The sequence below is a fragment of the Podarcis tiliguerta genome (assembly GCF_965153285.1).
Source record: "Podarcis tiliguerta genome assembly, chromosome: 9".
Lineage (NCBI taxonomy): Eukaryota > Metazoa > Chordata > Lepidosauria > Squamata > Lacertidae > Podarcis > Podarcis tiliguerta.
In genome coordinates this window covers 5,847,646-5,862,082 of record NC_139542.1, presented here as the reverse complement: position 1 = coordinate 5,862,082, position 14,437 = coordinate 5,847,646, and the positions used below count along the sequence as shown (strand labels likewise).

Here is a 14,437-nt window from a genome sequence, read left to right as displayed (position 1 = left end):
AGGATTATAGAGTTGGAAGGGACAACTCTAGTTTCATCTAATCCAACCCCCTGAAATTCTTGTGTTGTGCAAAGTTCACTGGAGTGTTCAAGATGCTCTATAGAAGCAAAGTGGTTCTGAAAATTTGGGTGTCCGCAATTTGGGTGTCCCTCAAATGCAACCTTGTGAGTAGCCACACTTTCTGTGCCCGTTCACATCAACCACCCTTTCATGGTAAACAACTCCGGCTTCATCTTCTTATGCCAGGCATCGGGAGAGTGTCCTATTTAAGTCTCTGAAAAAGATCACTTGTGCAGGTAGAAAGACCTGCTCCCTGCAGCATATTAGATAACTCAGATATGAACCTGGCTCAGCTGATTTTCCATGTATTTTCATTGCTAGGTTCAAAAAATACAAGCAAGCCGGGAGCCATTCCAACTCCTTTCATTTGTCTAATGGACGGACAGATGACATGGGTAAGTCTGGCCTTTCTTCTCCCACAATTTAAGCTAGAACCACAGTGTGGCAGTCCTGGCAACCCTTTTCCTTCCGTGGGGTATGCCATATGAGAGGGATGTCATAGTCCTCACCGGAGGTCACCTCAACAGTGTGTCCAAGGGATTGGATGGATCTTACAACTGCATACTGGTGGTTGGATTGTGGGACCTCCCATATGCCAGTCCAGTTGACTTCCCCTCAGCACCAGAACATGGCCCGGCCATTCAGCTCCCCCTCCTCCTAATGCTGGCCAGGGTTGCAGCACCCCAATTCCACCTAAATGTTGCAGATGCCAACACCATATAACACCGGTCTTGAAAGACCTACACTGGCTCCCAGTACGTTTCTGAGCACAATTCAAAGTGTTGGTGCTGACCTTTAAACCCTAAATGGCCTCAGTCCAGTATACCTGAAGGAGCGTCTCCACCCCCATCGTTCTGCCCGGACACTGAGGTCCAGTGCCGAGGGCCTTCTGGTGGTTCCCTTGCTATGAGAAGCCAAGTTACAGAGAACCAGGCAGAGGGCCTTCTCGGTAGTGGCACCCGCCCTGTGGAACGCCCTCCCACCAGATGTCAAAGAGAAAAATAACTACCAAACTTTTAGAAGACATCTGAAGGCAGCCCTGTTTAGGGAAGCTTTTAATGTTTAATAGGTTATTGTATTTTAGTGTTGGGTTGGAAGCCGCCCAGAGCTGGGTATAAATTATTATTATTATTATTATTATTATTATTATTATTATTATTATTTTCCCTTCACATGAATGAAGAATGATGTCCTGGCTCTTCATCATGCTTCAGGTCATCTACCAGCTAGCTGCCCTATTTCTTTGTAGTTAAACTAGGCTGTGGCAGATTGTCGAGCTTTTGCTGCTAAAATAATCCACTGCAGAAAATGGCTCTGTTTTGGGGGGGGGGGGGCGAATTCTGAGTTCTGTCCGATACAACTTGTTGAAGCAGCTGCATCTCCCTGTCTTCTCTTCTTATTCTTGTACCGGCTAGCGGCACAACGCCTCGGCAGTGAGGCAAATGGAACGAGTGTCTCTGTGCCCGAGCAATTTCCACGGGGATGTTCAGAGCTCTCGGTTGTCCCAGGCGCAGCACTGCTACTTTCCCCCCACTTGGAGTGGGCGGAAAGTAAGGAAATTTAGTTGTGGAAGACAGAGGGATGGGGGGGCTAACCTTTCCCCATCCCTATCTGCATGGCCACAACCTGGAGGGGTTGTTGATCATGCTAGAGTGTGATGCTAGAGTGTGATGGATTTCTGGGAACTAATGTTTTTGTGTGTGTGTGTGTGTGTGTGTGTGTGTGTGTGGTTGTCTGTGCATGTAACCCAAGTTGTAGTCTCTTGAGTGCCCTTGCCTAGTGCATCAAAAACAAGCGGACTCTTCTTCTGTTGCAGAGCCCCAGAGCATGCCATTGCTTGCCAGATCTCCCAGCACCAACAGAAAGTACCCACCACTGCCTGTGGATAAACTGGAGGAGGAGATTAACCGGCGAATGGCAGATGACAACAAACTTTTCCGCGAAGAGTTCAATGTGAGTCCTTTGCTAGTTTGCTTTTCCTCCCTCTCAGCCCACTACTTTTATACCTGCTGAGTTCTGGGGTTGGGCAGAAAAAGGAAAAGAAAAGGATTGTTTGCTGAAATTGAATGCCAGTTGTATGAAATCAAGCCCAGACCAGTCCAAGCTGCTTCTCCCTACACCTCAGCTGTTAAGGAACTATCATTTTTCTGTTGAGCTCGAAAGCTAGCCATGTTTTGACGTAGTGAGAATAACTGCAGTCACCGTGTTGTTTACCGGCGAAGGTTAACAGCTCCTGCTAAGCTGATTCTGAAAGCCATTTAGAAATGTGGCAGTGTGGGTTGTAGAATTCTGTTTGTTTTGATGCACAGAAGTGCTTAAGGTTACTGCTTGTACTGCAGAAGTCAAGAGTCGGATGGTGCACACAAAGCAGTGAAATGCCCTTCTTTACCTTGCTGAAAGACTTCCCTCCCCTGTACCAATTGTACAGGACAAACCTGAGTAATGCTTTTATGTTTCTGGCTTGCATTTGAAAATCTAAGAGGTGGCAGGAATGGGTGTTGCCTCGTGCTCAAATGTCTGAGGCTCAATCCCTGGTTCTCTGCTATGCTCCGCCTCCCAATCAGATATTTCTAGATCAGCAGGGCTGTTAGCTTGCCCTTACTTGACCCTGCCCTTACTTGGGCCCTTGTCCAGGCTCCTTCACGCCCTCTTCCTGTTTTCCTGGAGAAAATCTGTTCCCTGCATTATTGATTCAGACCAGAGTAGCATTGGAGGGCCGATTGTGACTCCAGTAAGATTTCCACGTCATCGCCACACTTCAATCACTGCTGGTTACATGCACAGCAAAGTGTAGCTATGGAAATGAGGAGATGCTGATAATGCACGGTTATGAGTGAGGTCACGTTAAGAGGGCCCCTGCTTTTGGGGTCCATTGCAATCTTTGTCACTGGGAAAGTGCAAAAGAGGGGAAGGAAAGACACTGTGTGCAGTTATCAGACTTCCCCAACCTGTTGCCTTTAATTCCAACCTGGTAAGGCTGGATCCAAGTATGTTGTTGTTTAGTTGTTTAGTCGTATCCGACTCTTTGTGACCCCCTGGACCAGAGCAGGCCAGGCACTCCTGTCTTCCACTGCCTCCCGCAGTTTGGTCAAACTCATGCTGGTAGCTTCGAGAACACTGTCCAACCATCTCGTCCTCCGTCGTCCCCTTCTCCTTGTGCCCTCCATCTTTCCCAACATCAGGGTCTTTTCCAGGGAGCCTTCTCTTCTCAGGAGGTGGCCAAAGTATGGGAGCCTCAGCTTCAGGATCTGTCCTTCCAGTGAGCACTCAGGGCTGATTTCCTTAAGAATGGATAGGTTTGATCTTCTTGCAGTCCATGGGACTCTCAAGAGTCTCCTCCAGCACCAGAATTCAAAAGCATCCATTCTTCGGTGACCAGCCTTCTTTATCTATACGGACCTTTGTCGGCAAGGTGATGTCTCTCAATAGTGATAGAAGTAACTACTTGGCTGGGATTGCTCGGTTCAGTGATGTGATTATAAATAAGTGCTTTTGGGCAGCCCTCTCAGCATAAAAATGTCCTATATCTTCCCCATTCTATTGTTGCCCCACCCTCTCCAAAAAAGAAACAAGAGCAACTTGCAAACCTGAAAAGTAATTTAGGCCGTGAGTTAGTGACTGCTGAGATGCTCTTGTGAATTTCTTGTCCGAACTAGGATTTGAACCTAGGTCTCCTTCCCCACTCCAAGAATCGTGTTACATCTGCAGTGCCTCCCAAGCTTCAAAGGAAATTTATAGGTTCAGATCATTCCCATATAGATCAGGGGACAACACCCTACTGACACTCTGACCCCTTGCACAACAATCCTTTGGGTGAAGATCTACTGGAGATCTGGATCTATTCACCTTTGCAGAGGCAGGGTTTTATTCTTCATAGTTTCATGTTCAGCTCATCTCCCCCTCCTCGCTTTTTGCTGCTCCAAACAGGTTTTTTCCTCTATCCAGTTTTCACTTTCCTAATTCACTTGCTACTTGTTATTTGGAAATCTGCCTCTTTCAGAAGGTTGTACCGGGGCCAGTCCATAGCGATTTAGCTATGTAATCTGAGGTTTTACGGAAGGGGACTTTGCTGCCATCTTGTGTGCCAAGATAGCATGAAGTAACTACTTGCTTCTCTTATTGTGTCTGCAAAAAGTTGATAGGATTAGCTAAAAGCCTGTAATGAAAGGGTGATTCCCCCATTCATTAACCCATTAAACACTTTATCTGTACTGTAATTGTAGGCAGTCTGCTCACATGAGGTGTCTCCATCACTACACTATAACCTGCCTCCTAAGGCTATGGGACACAGGTGGTGCTGTGGTTTAAAGCCTCAGCGCCTAGGACTTGCCGATCGAAAGGTCGGTGGTTCGAATCCCTGTGGCGGGGTGCGCTCCCGTTGCTCGGTCCCAGTGCCTGCCAACATAGCAATTCGAAAGCACCCTCGGGTGCAAGTAGATAAATAGGGACCGCTTACTAGCGGGAAGGTAAACGGCGTTCCGTGTGCTGCGCTGGCTCGCCAGATGCAGCTTGTCATGCTGGCCACATGACCCGGAAGTGTCTGCAGACAGTGCTGGCTCCCGGCCTTTAGAGTGAGATGAGCACACAACCCTAGAGTCTGTCAAGACTGGCCCGTACGGGCAGGGGTACCTTTACCTTTAAGGCTAAGCAGCACATTTGATCCTCTATAAAGTTAAATCACTCTTCATGGAGGCCTTGATGCTGGTCAAAAATTAACACATGGGACCATCAGACGTTTTGTCCATTCCACCAATTACCAAGGAAACGGTGATTTTTTTAAAAAAAATTGAATTTATATATCGCCCCATACCTGGAGGTCTCAGCATAGCTGTCAACGTTTCCCTTTTTTAAAGGGAAACTCCCTTATTCCAAATAGGATTCCTCGCAAGAAAAGGGAAAAGTTGACAACTATGGGTCTCAGGGTGGTTCACAGAACAAAATCAAGATACAAAACCACAAAATACATAATAAAAATAAAAGCAACAACCCAATAGCACCCCCCCCAAAAAACACACGTTATAAAAGGGCATAGGATATAAATCAGATCAACTAGAGGCCTTGGTTAAAAAGGAACATTTTTGCCTGGCACCTAAAGGTGTATAATGAAGGTGCCAGGTGAACTTCCCTGGGGAGAGCATTCCACAGACGGGGAGCCACTGCAGAGAAGGCCCTGCCCTGTTCTTGTGTTGCCACCCTCTGGACCTCTTGAGGAAGAGGTGGCACACGAAGGAGGGTCTCAGAAGATGATCTCAGGGTCTGGGTAGGTTCATATGGAACGAGGCGGTCCTTGAGGTATTGCGGTCCTGAGCCATTTCAGGCTTTATAGGTCAATACCAGCACTTTGAAGTATATTATATCAAATTTACCAAATATCAAGGCCCAAGGGGGCAATGGTATTTGCAGTGAAGTTTTTAAGAAGAAAAATACTGTTGGCTTCCAGTATTGTACCAGCTTTTTTATTATTTCAACCTAACAACTGACAGGAATCAAAATACAATTATCACCACCTATTAAAGAGAGAGAGGGAGGGAGAGTTTGAACCTCTCCTTATTACAAACAAATTAGCCTGATTAATATTGTAGCTAAACCTGAGGCCTGGACTATAAGGAACAGCATTTTCAGGAGAAAACAAGCTGGTTCAGAAATGAGTTCTCCACTCCGGGCAACTGTTTTGTGCCAAAGCATGTAATATACAACTATGCATCTCTTAGCAAAGGACGATTTGCACCTTTTGTAGATTTTAAAGTGGCCTTTGATGCCGTTGAGCACAAACTGTTATGTATCATGCTAAATAGCACTAATATGGCTCAACAATTTCTCTATGGAGTTCAGGCACTTTTTCCAACCTGGTTCACTGCAGATGTTTTAAACTGCAACCTCCATCAGCCCCAGCCAGCTCTATATGAACAACTACCTTACTAGGTCAATCCCAGGCAGTGCAAAGTTTTGTGTTGGCGTCCTTCCTTTTCAACTTTTTTTTGCAAGAATGACATAGTCCAGGATTTGGGTGGGGACAAATTCTTTCCCTCTGAGTCTCCCTGTTATTGTGCACTGACAGTGTGGTCCTGTTCTCCAATGTACAACAGGTCTTGGAAGGCTTTTTTTTTTAAAAAAAAAGATAATAATATTTATTAGAGGTTTAATAGTTACAGAAAAAAGAAGAAAGAAACAATAAAAAATTTAACAGAACAAAACAATACCTTACAATACATCGAAAATAAAAACAAAAAGAAAAAACAATACAGCAAAACAACAAGAAAAACAAAAACATTTAAAAACACATCCAATATTTCCATATCTTTACCTTTCATTTACTTGTTTCATCGACCTCCTCACACCTCCCTTTTTTGTATTCTAGTTCAATTAGCTATTTCAGCAAATCCTTTCCATCTTTCTCAATTTTTTGTTCTATAATTTATCTTAACACAATCTAACCTTAAATTTTCCACTTTGGCCCATTAACAATCAGTTTTTGCTTAATTCTTTATAACATTTCTGCTAAAACCATATAACTTCATTCCAGCATTCTTCTAACATTCATTAATTTTGCAATATTTCTGTAAATATACTTTGAATTTTTTCCAATCTTCTTCCACCGACTCTTCTCCCTGGTCTCGGATACTGCCAGTCATTTCCGCCAATTCCATGTAGTCCATCATAGGTCTTGGAAGGCTTTTAGCCAATTTAGAACTCTTGTCGTAAGGCAAAAATAAAAATTATGAAGTAAATGAAAGGGCAGCTTTTTAAAAAGGCCACAAAAAAAATTAATCGCAAACGACGCAGGATGAGACAGAAGGCAAATACAAAGTCAGAGCTCTGGGAGGGAGGGATGTAAAAGCAGCCAAGCCTGCAGCCCAGCCAACAATTGGTGAGGTATGCACATTCTGGTCAACTTCCAGTTGGGTATCATTGACTGTTTATCACTGCCCATTTCAGAGGATCAGAATAAAAAGCCACAGAGGCTGTGTATTGGGTGCGGATTGCTCCCTTTTGTTCAACGAAGGTACAGCACCTTCTTCTTTCTACCCCATCCTCCCAGGCTCTCCCGGCGTGCCCTATCCAGGCCACCTGTGAAGCTGCCTCCAAGGAAGAAAACAAGGAGAAGAACCGATACGTAAACATCTTGCCTTGTAAGTATTGCCCAAGATGTTCTCGGGTGGTTGGCTACCGTGGTGTTAAAGGGAACGATGCACACTGCCTGCACCTTTGTAGCCAAACATTCTCTTTAAAAAAAGTCAGTCTAGTCATCTCTCGCAAGGAAGAGCGAGAAAACCATCTGAGGGGAACAAAACCACAGACAGAGATTGATAACCCAAAGCCATGGCATGTAGCTACTACAGTGGTGCCCCGCAAGACGAATGCCTCACAAAACGGAAAACCCGCAAGACGAAAGGGTTTTCCGTTTGCAGAGGCGCTTCGCAAGACGAATTTCCCTATGGGCTTGCTTCGCAAGACGAAAATTGACGAAAAATTTTGAGTGTTTTTTTTGCTCCGAAACCCCCTTTTCTGAAGCGCTAAGCTGCTAAAAGCATTTTAGCAGCAAAACCGCTAATCCCTTAAGCCTTAAAAAGCCGTTTTTAGCGCTTAAACTGTCAATAGCGCTAATAGCGCTTATCCGCTAATGGGATTGCTTCGCAAGACGAAAAAACCGCAAGACGAAAAGACTCGCGGAACGGATTCTTTTCGTCTTGCGAGGCACCACTGTACTGCCACCCACATAAAGGGTTTGTGCAAAAGAGACTCGGTCCATCCTGTGCCCAGCATAGGCTTGCTTCAAATTGAGGCTCAAGTGAGCCTGATGAGACCCAGCAGAACCATATACAGCTCTTGCTTTGCCATACACAGCTAACAGCTACCTGTACGTTGCAGTGTGACACAGAATGCTTCTTCTGCAGGTGGCCTTGTGGTTTCATTGCAGTAAGCTCAAAAGAACCCAGGGGGTCCAAATGCCGCCCCCACATTTGTCCTGTTTCTAGAGGTGCCTGCGCTTCCCAGTGGGTAGACACCCCTAAAATGAGGGTGCTGAACTAGTAGTGCTTTAGCCTGATGGCAGTCAACCTTTCTCCATCTGTTTCTTTCGCTATGCCAAAAATGATGGAGCTATGGTTATTAGAGGGGAGGGAGGTTGCCTAGGAGAAGTCTTGCTTGTGGGTGTCAAGGGGAATAACAGAGGGGGTGGCACAAACCAGGGGGAGAGGCAGAGCGGCAGAAGCAGTTCCTGTAACACAAGAACGAGAACAATAGCCATATATGGTAAAACGCATTCGTTTTGGAAGCTGGAGGCAAAAGAACATTATTCCGAGAGTATGTTCATTAAAAAGCGCACCACACAACAAAGGACTTGTTTGAGGGCCTGTTGCTCTTCCTGCAGCTCCAGCGGTTGCTAGTAGATCCACATGGATGGCGCACCCTGGACCCAGTCACTTGCAGACGAAAGAGGGGCTTGCTCAGCTGAAGCCTGTTCCCTTGCGAGCATTCTCAGCCCTGACTCTGTCCCAGAGGCAACTCTTTTCGTGGTCCAATGTCTTCCATACCAAGGAGCCGCTGGAATCATGGTCTGGAAGGAAGGACACACCACAGAAGAGCAGTGATTAAAGTATGGGGAAATACCTGGAATGTGTTGTTTGCAGCCACACATTCGCCTTCAGAAGTGCCACCAGGAAAAGCAAGCTGCCCAAGTAGCGATGGAACGATCAGATGAAAACCAGCCAAGTTTCATTCTGTGGGGCAGTAACTTTGATTGCAGTAGAAACTCTCTCTGCTTCTTGCACACATCCTATGGCAGATGTTTCAATTTCCATCAGCCTCCACCAGCATAGCCAGTGGCCCAGGATGGTGCGATTTGTAGTCCAATGACACCTGGAGGGCCCTGTGTTGACTGCCTCCCCTCTACGGCCTCCGCCCCACCTGTGACCAATCCAGAATTGTCTTTGGCAAGTTCTCCCTGGTCCAGTGAGCGCCCAAAAAACTCATACCAGGCCCTGGCACCTCTTACCCCCTTGCGGCCATGTCCAAACTCGGTGGCCTGGAGAGAGGAATATTTTTCCCTGGAGATAAGAGGACCCTTTATCTTTCTGCCCCTCTTCGCCATCCGCCCTAAGCACATGTCACTCCTTTGAGAGGAAGGGCAGGATATAAAATTGAACAAATAAATTATCAGTCAAGGCATACTTTTGGCACAGCTACAGCACTTCTTTCTTAAGCTGCATGCCATAAGGATTGCAAAGGAACAGCTTCCCCCCTTTTCTTGCAGCCCCCCACTTCTCTACTACCCCACCCAGAAAATGTGGTAGTTGGCACCTTTCCACTAAAGCTGTGTTTCTCAAATTTGGGTCTCCTGTTGTTTTTTGGACTACAGTTCCCATCATCCCTCGCTAGCAGGACCAGTGGTCAGGGATGATGGGAATTGCAGTGCAAAAACAGCTGGACATTCAAGTTAGGGAAACCCTGCACGAATGCAACTGGAGGCAATCAATGTGAAGCAAATGTTTTATTATTACCCTTACGTGGTTCCTGTAAATGTGTTATATAATGTGCACAGGTCAGGAGAGTCGGCTTCTTCTTACCCTCTGTCCCCCGCTACAATTCAAAACCACTGCATTAAGGTTTTATCCTGTGTTGACAATAAACTTGGGCCAAAGTTTGTAATGAGTTGCCATTTCTCCAGCTTCCCTGTGCGCTGAGGGGAAGCCTGAATGCTCTCCTCTTGAAGGTTTCACTTCCTTCTGGCCGTATATAACCTTTCTGAAGCCCCTACATTTTAAATGTCGCCCTGACACTTGTTTCTTTTAATGGGCCGCTTCTTACCTTCATTCCTAGATGATCATTCCAGGGTTCATCTGACACCTCTCGAAGGGGTTCCAGACTCTGATTACATCAATGCCTCCTTTATTAATGTAAGTATCTGCAAGGGAAATGAAGCAGAATGAGACTTCGTTATTTCAACGAGAATGCTAACCAGCTCCCATGCTTGCCTTGATAGCAGTGTTGCAGGTGATCTACAGACATGTGCAGCTCCAGTTGTGTAGGCAAAATTGGGTTGCTTCATGCTGCTCCCTACAGACACCAAGTTTCTGTTGGGATACTGCCAGGGAGACAAAGTCCATCATGACTCCACGTCGTCTCCGGACGTCCATCGATCTCCCGTAGACACGCAATATCAGTAATTAGCGACACTTGCTCCAGAAATAGCTTGCCACATTCCAGAGCTGATGCACGCAGATAATGCACAGTGAAAGATGCACTCAGGAGAGCATTATTTACAAGTTTATTCAGCGTTGATCAGAACAAAGAAAACATGACTGCCTGCTTCAGTGTCTCAGACACAGAGAGAGAAACGAAAGCAAAGACACAACAGAAACATCCTGTGAACAGGAAATACGCAGGCTGTGACACAAACATCCTGCTCCCTTTTAAGGTGGAACGGAAATATCCTAACATCTTCTAGTTCTCCATAGCTTGAAAAGTGCACAGACAGTAAGTCAGATTCACCTGGCATTGCTGTCGCACAACTTCCATTCATTTCCCTTGACCTTGCACAGGTTTCCTTCTCGAAAGGGCAGCTGTGCAGCAGTTATGATTTGTGGATCCTGCCCACTGCCAGCTAAGTCTCCAAAGCAAGGAGCCTTCAAGTGCTGTGAACAGGGGTGGAGAACTGGATCCAGCCAGCTGGCTAGATTCTTACCTGCCCACCCTCCCTGCAAGCCAGTTTTGGCAGATGGGTGCAGCTGCCCACCTGTCAATTATCTGACATTACAAATGACATCAGGAAACCCATTTTTCCTTTGCCCATATGGTTTGAAAATCAAACGCCCAGGCAAAGGCATAGCTCTTTGCAAGCCACACTAATCAGCTGAATGGAGATGCCTGCGAGTCCCACTTTTGGCAGAGAACCACATCTTCACCATGCCTGATGACGTTGGGTACAGGGTGGACGTGGCTTGGCTGAAGCAGGAAGGGGCATCGGTGGGCTGCAAACTTTATTGTAGTGCGTATGTTTTGTTTTCCTGCCCAAGCTCTGCCCTTCTGTTTTCCACCTCCCTCAAACCACTTTGTAAAAAACCTTAATTATTTTAAATGAGTGCTACTGAAGATGCATTCTAATATGGAGATGTGCAGTTCATCCCTGGAGGAATGACTATTTTCCTGGTGCAGAACGTGGATTTTTGGAGGCTGTGGTGTCATCACAGTCCTGGCTGTATCCCCACATCAGATGCTTTGCCTTCTGTTATAGCTTAGTGGGAGAGCACATGGTTTGCTTGCAGAAGGAGCCATGCTGTTTGATCCCTGGTACCTGTAGTTAAAGATTAGAGATAAGGAGGCTGGGAGAGAACTGTTATATACCAATCAGAGTAGGCAGTATGTAGCTAGATGTGCTAGTGGTTTCTGCATACAGAAGCTCCTTAAAGAAGTGCAGTGTTTTGTTTTTGCACTGTTGGTAGATGCATAATCTCCACTTGACTTCCTTGCCTTTCTGTCTCTCTCTCATCTCCTGCCTCTACTTTTGTATGCCCAAAGCACCCCTAACCAGTGCAGTCTTAACAGCACTTGTCAAGAAGACAGAAAAGTCAGGAGCAGAATCATTGCCTGGCATTTCTTGTTGCACCATCCTTCTTGCATTAGCCAGAGCAGTAGCACACACAAATTAGCACAGGGACGCGGGTGGCACTGTGGTCTAAACCACTGGGCCTCTTGGGCTTGCTGATCAGAAGGTCGGCAGTTCAAATCCCCGTGACAGGGTGAGCTCCCATCACTCTGTCCCAGCACCTGCCAACCTAGCAGTTTGAAAGCAAGTAGATAAATAGGTACCGCTCCGGCGGGAAGGCAGATGGCATTTGCGTGCACTGCTCTGGTTTCACCAGAAGCGGTTTAGTCCTGCTGGCTACATGGCCCAGAAAACTGCAGGCAAACGCCGACTCCCTTGGCCTGAAAGTGAGATGAGCATCGCAACCCCATAGTCACCTTTGACTGGACTTAACCATCCAGGGGTCCTTTACCTTTACTTTGCATTAACCAGAGCACCACACACAAATTGTGGGGTGCTAGCACACTACTGTATTCAAGAGGTTTTTTGTGAAGGGTGTGGTAAGAATCAGGTGCACTGTGTTTAGATATCCAGCATGCTTCTGCCTGCCACCAGGATCAAGTCACACATCCACTTTTTTGTGTTTCCAGTAAAATGTTCCAAGGGAGAGAGAGCTCTGTCTGTGTGACTGCGCTATGCCCTGTACATCTTTCCCCCTGGTGGTGATGAGTATTCTTCCCCTTCAGGCACCGCACCAAAAACACGAAAAACAGATGCTTTTTGGTGCTGATGTAACACCCCCAACTGCTCTAACCCCTCTCGTTGGCCCTCGTACAGCTTATGTACAACACAAAATTGGCAAGGTAAAGAGCTCACTCTGTGTGGTGCCTGAGAAGGTGCCAATGTTTCGGAAGACTTTGAAGTTGACTCGCATGCCAGAGGCACAAACGAGCTCCCTCTTTCTCTTGCTTTCTTTCCTTTTGGCAGGGGTACCAAGAGAAGAACAAGTTCATTGCAGCCCAAGGTAAGTCACACTTGCTTTCCTTCGAATTTCTGTCCAAATGGCTGGGAGGCTTTATGCTGAGCAAAACATATTTGCAGTGCGTTAACGTTCTTCTGAGTTTCCAAGTTGGTTCCCGTGCCGCTCTGGCAGCCAGCCTCAGGAAGGATGCTCAGGGGAATATTGCCCTCATCAAATCAATCATGGGCACAGTGGGAAATTGCAACGATTAAATTGTGTAAACATCAACCCATCTTTTCTGGTGCCTAGAAAGCTACAACTTAATCTACAGCTCATGTGGGTCAACCACTAGGGTTTCTCCCGTGAAGATTTGGCCCCCAGCATATTGTCAAAATGGACTCCTGTTTTCCAGAAGTCAGGTGTATACTGGAATTGGAAAGATGGAAGGAGTCAGGTGCTGGGAAGGCTGTGCTGTTTGAAAGGGTAGCTAGTGGATTCTTAGTTGGACGAGCGAGTGCCTCTTTGCTGCCACCCCGTGGCAAAAGGCAGGAATTCAGCTGCATAACAACAGGTAAAAAGGTAAAGGGACCCCTGACCATTAGGTCCAGTCTTATACATGGGGGCATCTTATAGACGGAAAAGTACGGTAGATGGGCTGTGCAAGTAGCAGAACACAAATCTCAGAGGCAGAAGGCACTGACCAGCCTCCACAGGGGTGACATAGATTAAGGGGGACTGAAGGGGTGGGACTTGACCTGGAGCAACGCCACCATTATAGAGACAGCGTTCCTTTGTCACTCTCTGTGAATACTGAATAAATCATATGGTAAGAACTCCTTTCGGTTATCTGCCTTTTGATTGTCACCGGGGGAGGGATCGTAATTCCCTGAAGCCTTGACACAGCCCTGACAATATGGAAGAATTATTATACCACTTAAAGGTCTTGTTAAACAAACACACCCTGCTCCCACCCACCTGCAAGTACCTTCCTGTACCACTTTTTCTTTTCCCTTCGGTCTGTTTAGGACCAAAAGAAGAAACAGTGAACGACTTCTGGAGGATGATTTGGGAGCAAAACACAGCAACAATTGTCATGGTGACCAACCTGAAAGAGAGGAAAGAGGCAAGTGGCTGCCGGAGGCTCTGTGGCAAGTGAAACGAGAGCCGCGTAAAAGCAAAATGTTTATGTGAAGGGCAGGTAATTAATAATTTCAAAATGTTGGTCTGTGTTTTCTTAAAAAATGTGTATTTCTCTCCAGTGCAAATGTGCTCAGTACTGGCCAGATCAGGGCTGCTGGACGTATGGAAATATCCGAGTGTCCGTGGAAGATGTGACGGTCTTAGTTGACTACACGGTGCGGAAATTCTGCATTCAGCAGGTATCTCATTTTGATCCCCTCTCTTCTCCCTTTTTATGTAAGTCTGTTGATTCCAGAATGCTGCAGCTGGAGATCAGTAGGGTTGGTGGGACCAGGTGAGAAACCAGCATCGAAGTTCTCTTCTGTATGGATGTTGCTGTTCTTTATGGTTCTTTATGGTTGTTATTGTTCTTTTTGTATGAAGGGTGTTCTTGTTGTTGTTGTACATCTCTTCTCCCCCACCCCAAATACTGAAGTGGCATAGCCCAAGCAAAAGTGGACCAACCTTGGAGAGATGTAGGCATAGGCATAGTTGGTGTGCCTGGTGCCAGATTATGATGGAGAATTTGCTTGCTCAGCAGAGAGGAGGCGACCTTTATCAATTTTGGGCATGGAAGAGAAGGGACCCCACCACACCCCTCTCTCCCTTAGTCTAACCTGTCATTCCTGATCTCTACTTTTACAAGTGATGAAAGGAAGGGATTTGGAGAGCTTGGCGTGACTCTAGATGCCTGACAGTTAACCAATATGTCC

At 46.3% G+C, this 14,437-nt stretch overlaps 1 protein-coding gene across 4 annotated transcripts in view; it reads left to right on the top strand.

Moving 5' to 3' along the window:
- Window positions 1–14,437, top strand: part of PTPRA (protein tyrosine phosphatase receptor type A) — a 78,930-nt gene that overhangs the window by 45,732 nt on the left and 18,761 nt on the right. For all 4 annotated transcript variants that reach the window (XR_014501818.1, XM_083398329.1, XM_083398328.1 and 1 more), the window contains 7 exons: window positions 382–455; window positions 1,877–2,013; window positions 7,100–7,190; window positions 9,880–9,956; window positions 12,572–12,608; window positions 13,571–13,668; window positions 13,805–13,924. Coding sequence is in view for 3 of the 4 variants with exons in the window: in XM_083398329.1 (XP_083254455.1) it covers window positions 382–455; window positions 1,877–2,013; window positions 7,100–7,190; window positions 9,880–9,956; window positions 12,572–12,608; window positions 13,571–13,668; window positions 13,805–13,924 (634 nt within the window). In the remaining variant the exon portion in view is untranslated. The remainder of the gene's footprint in view (window positions 1–381; window positions 456–1,876; window positions 2,014–7,099; window positions 7,191–9,879; window positions 9,957–12,571; window positions 12,609–13,570; window positions 13,669–13,804; window positions 13,925–14,437) is intronic.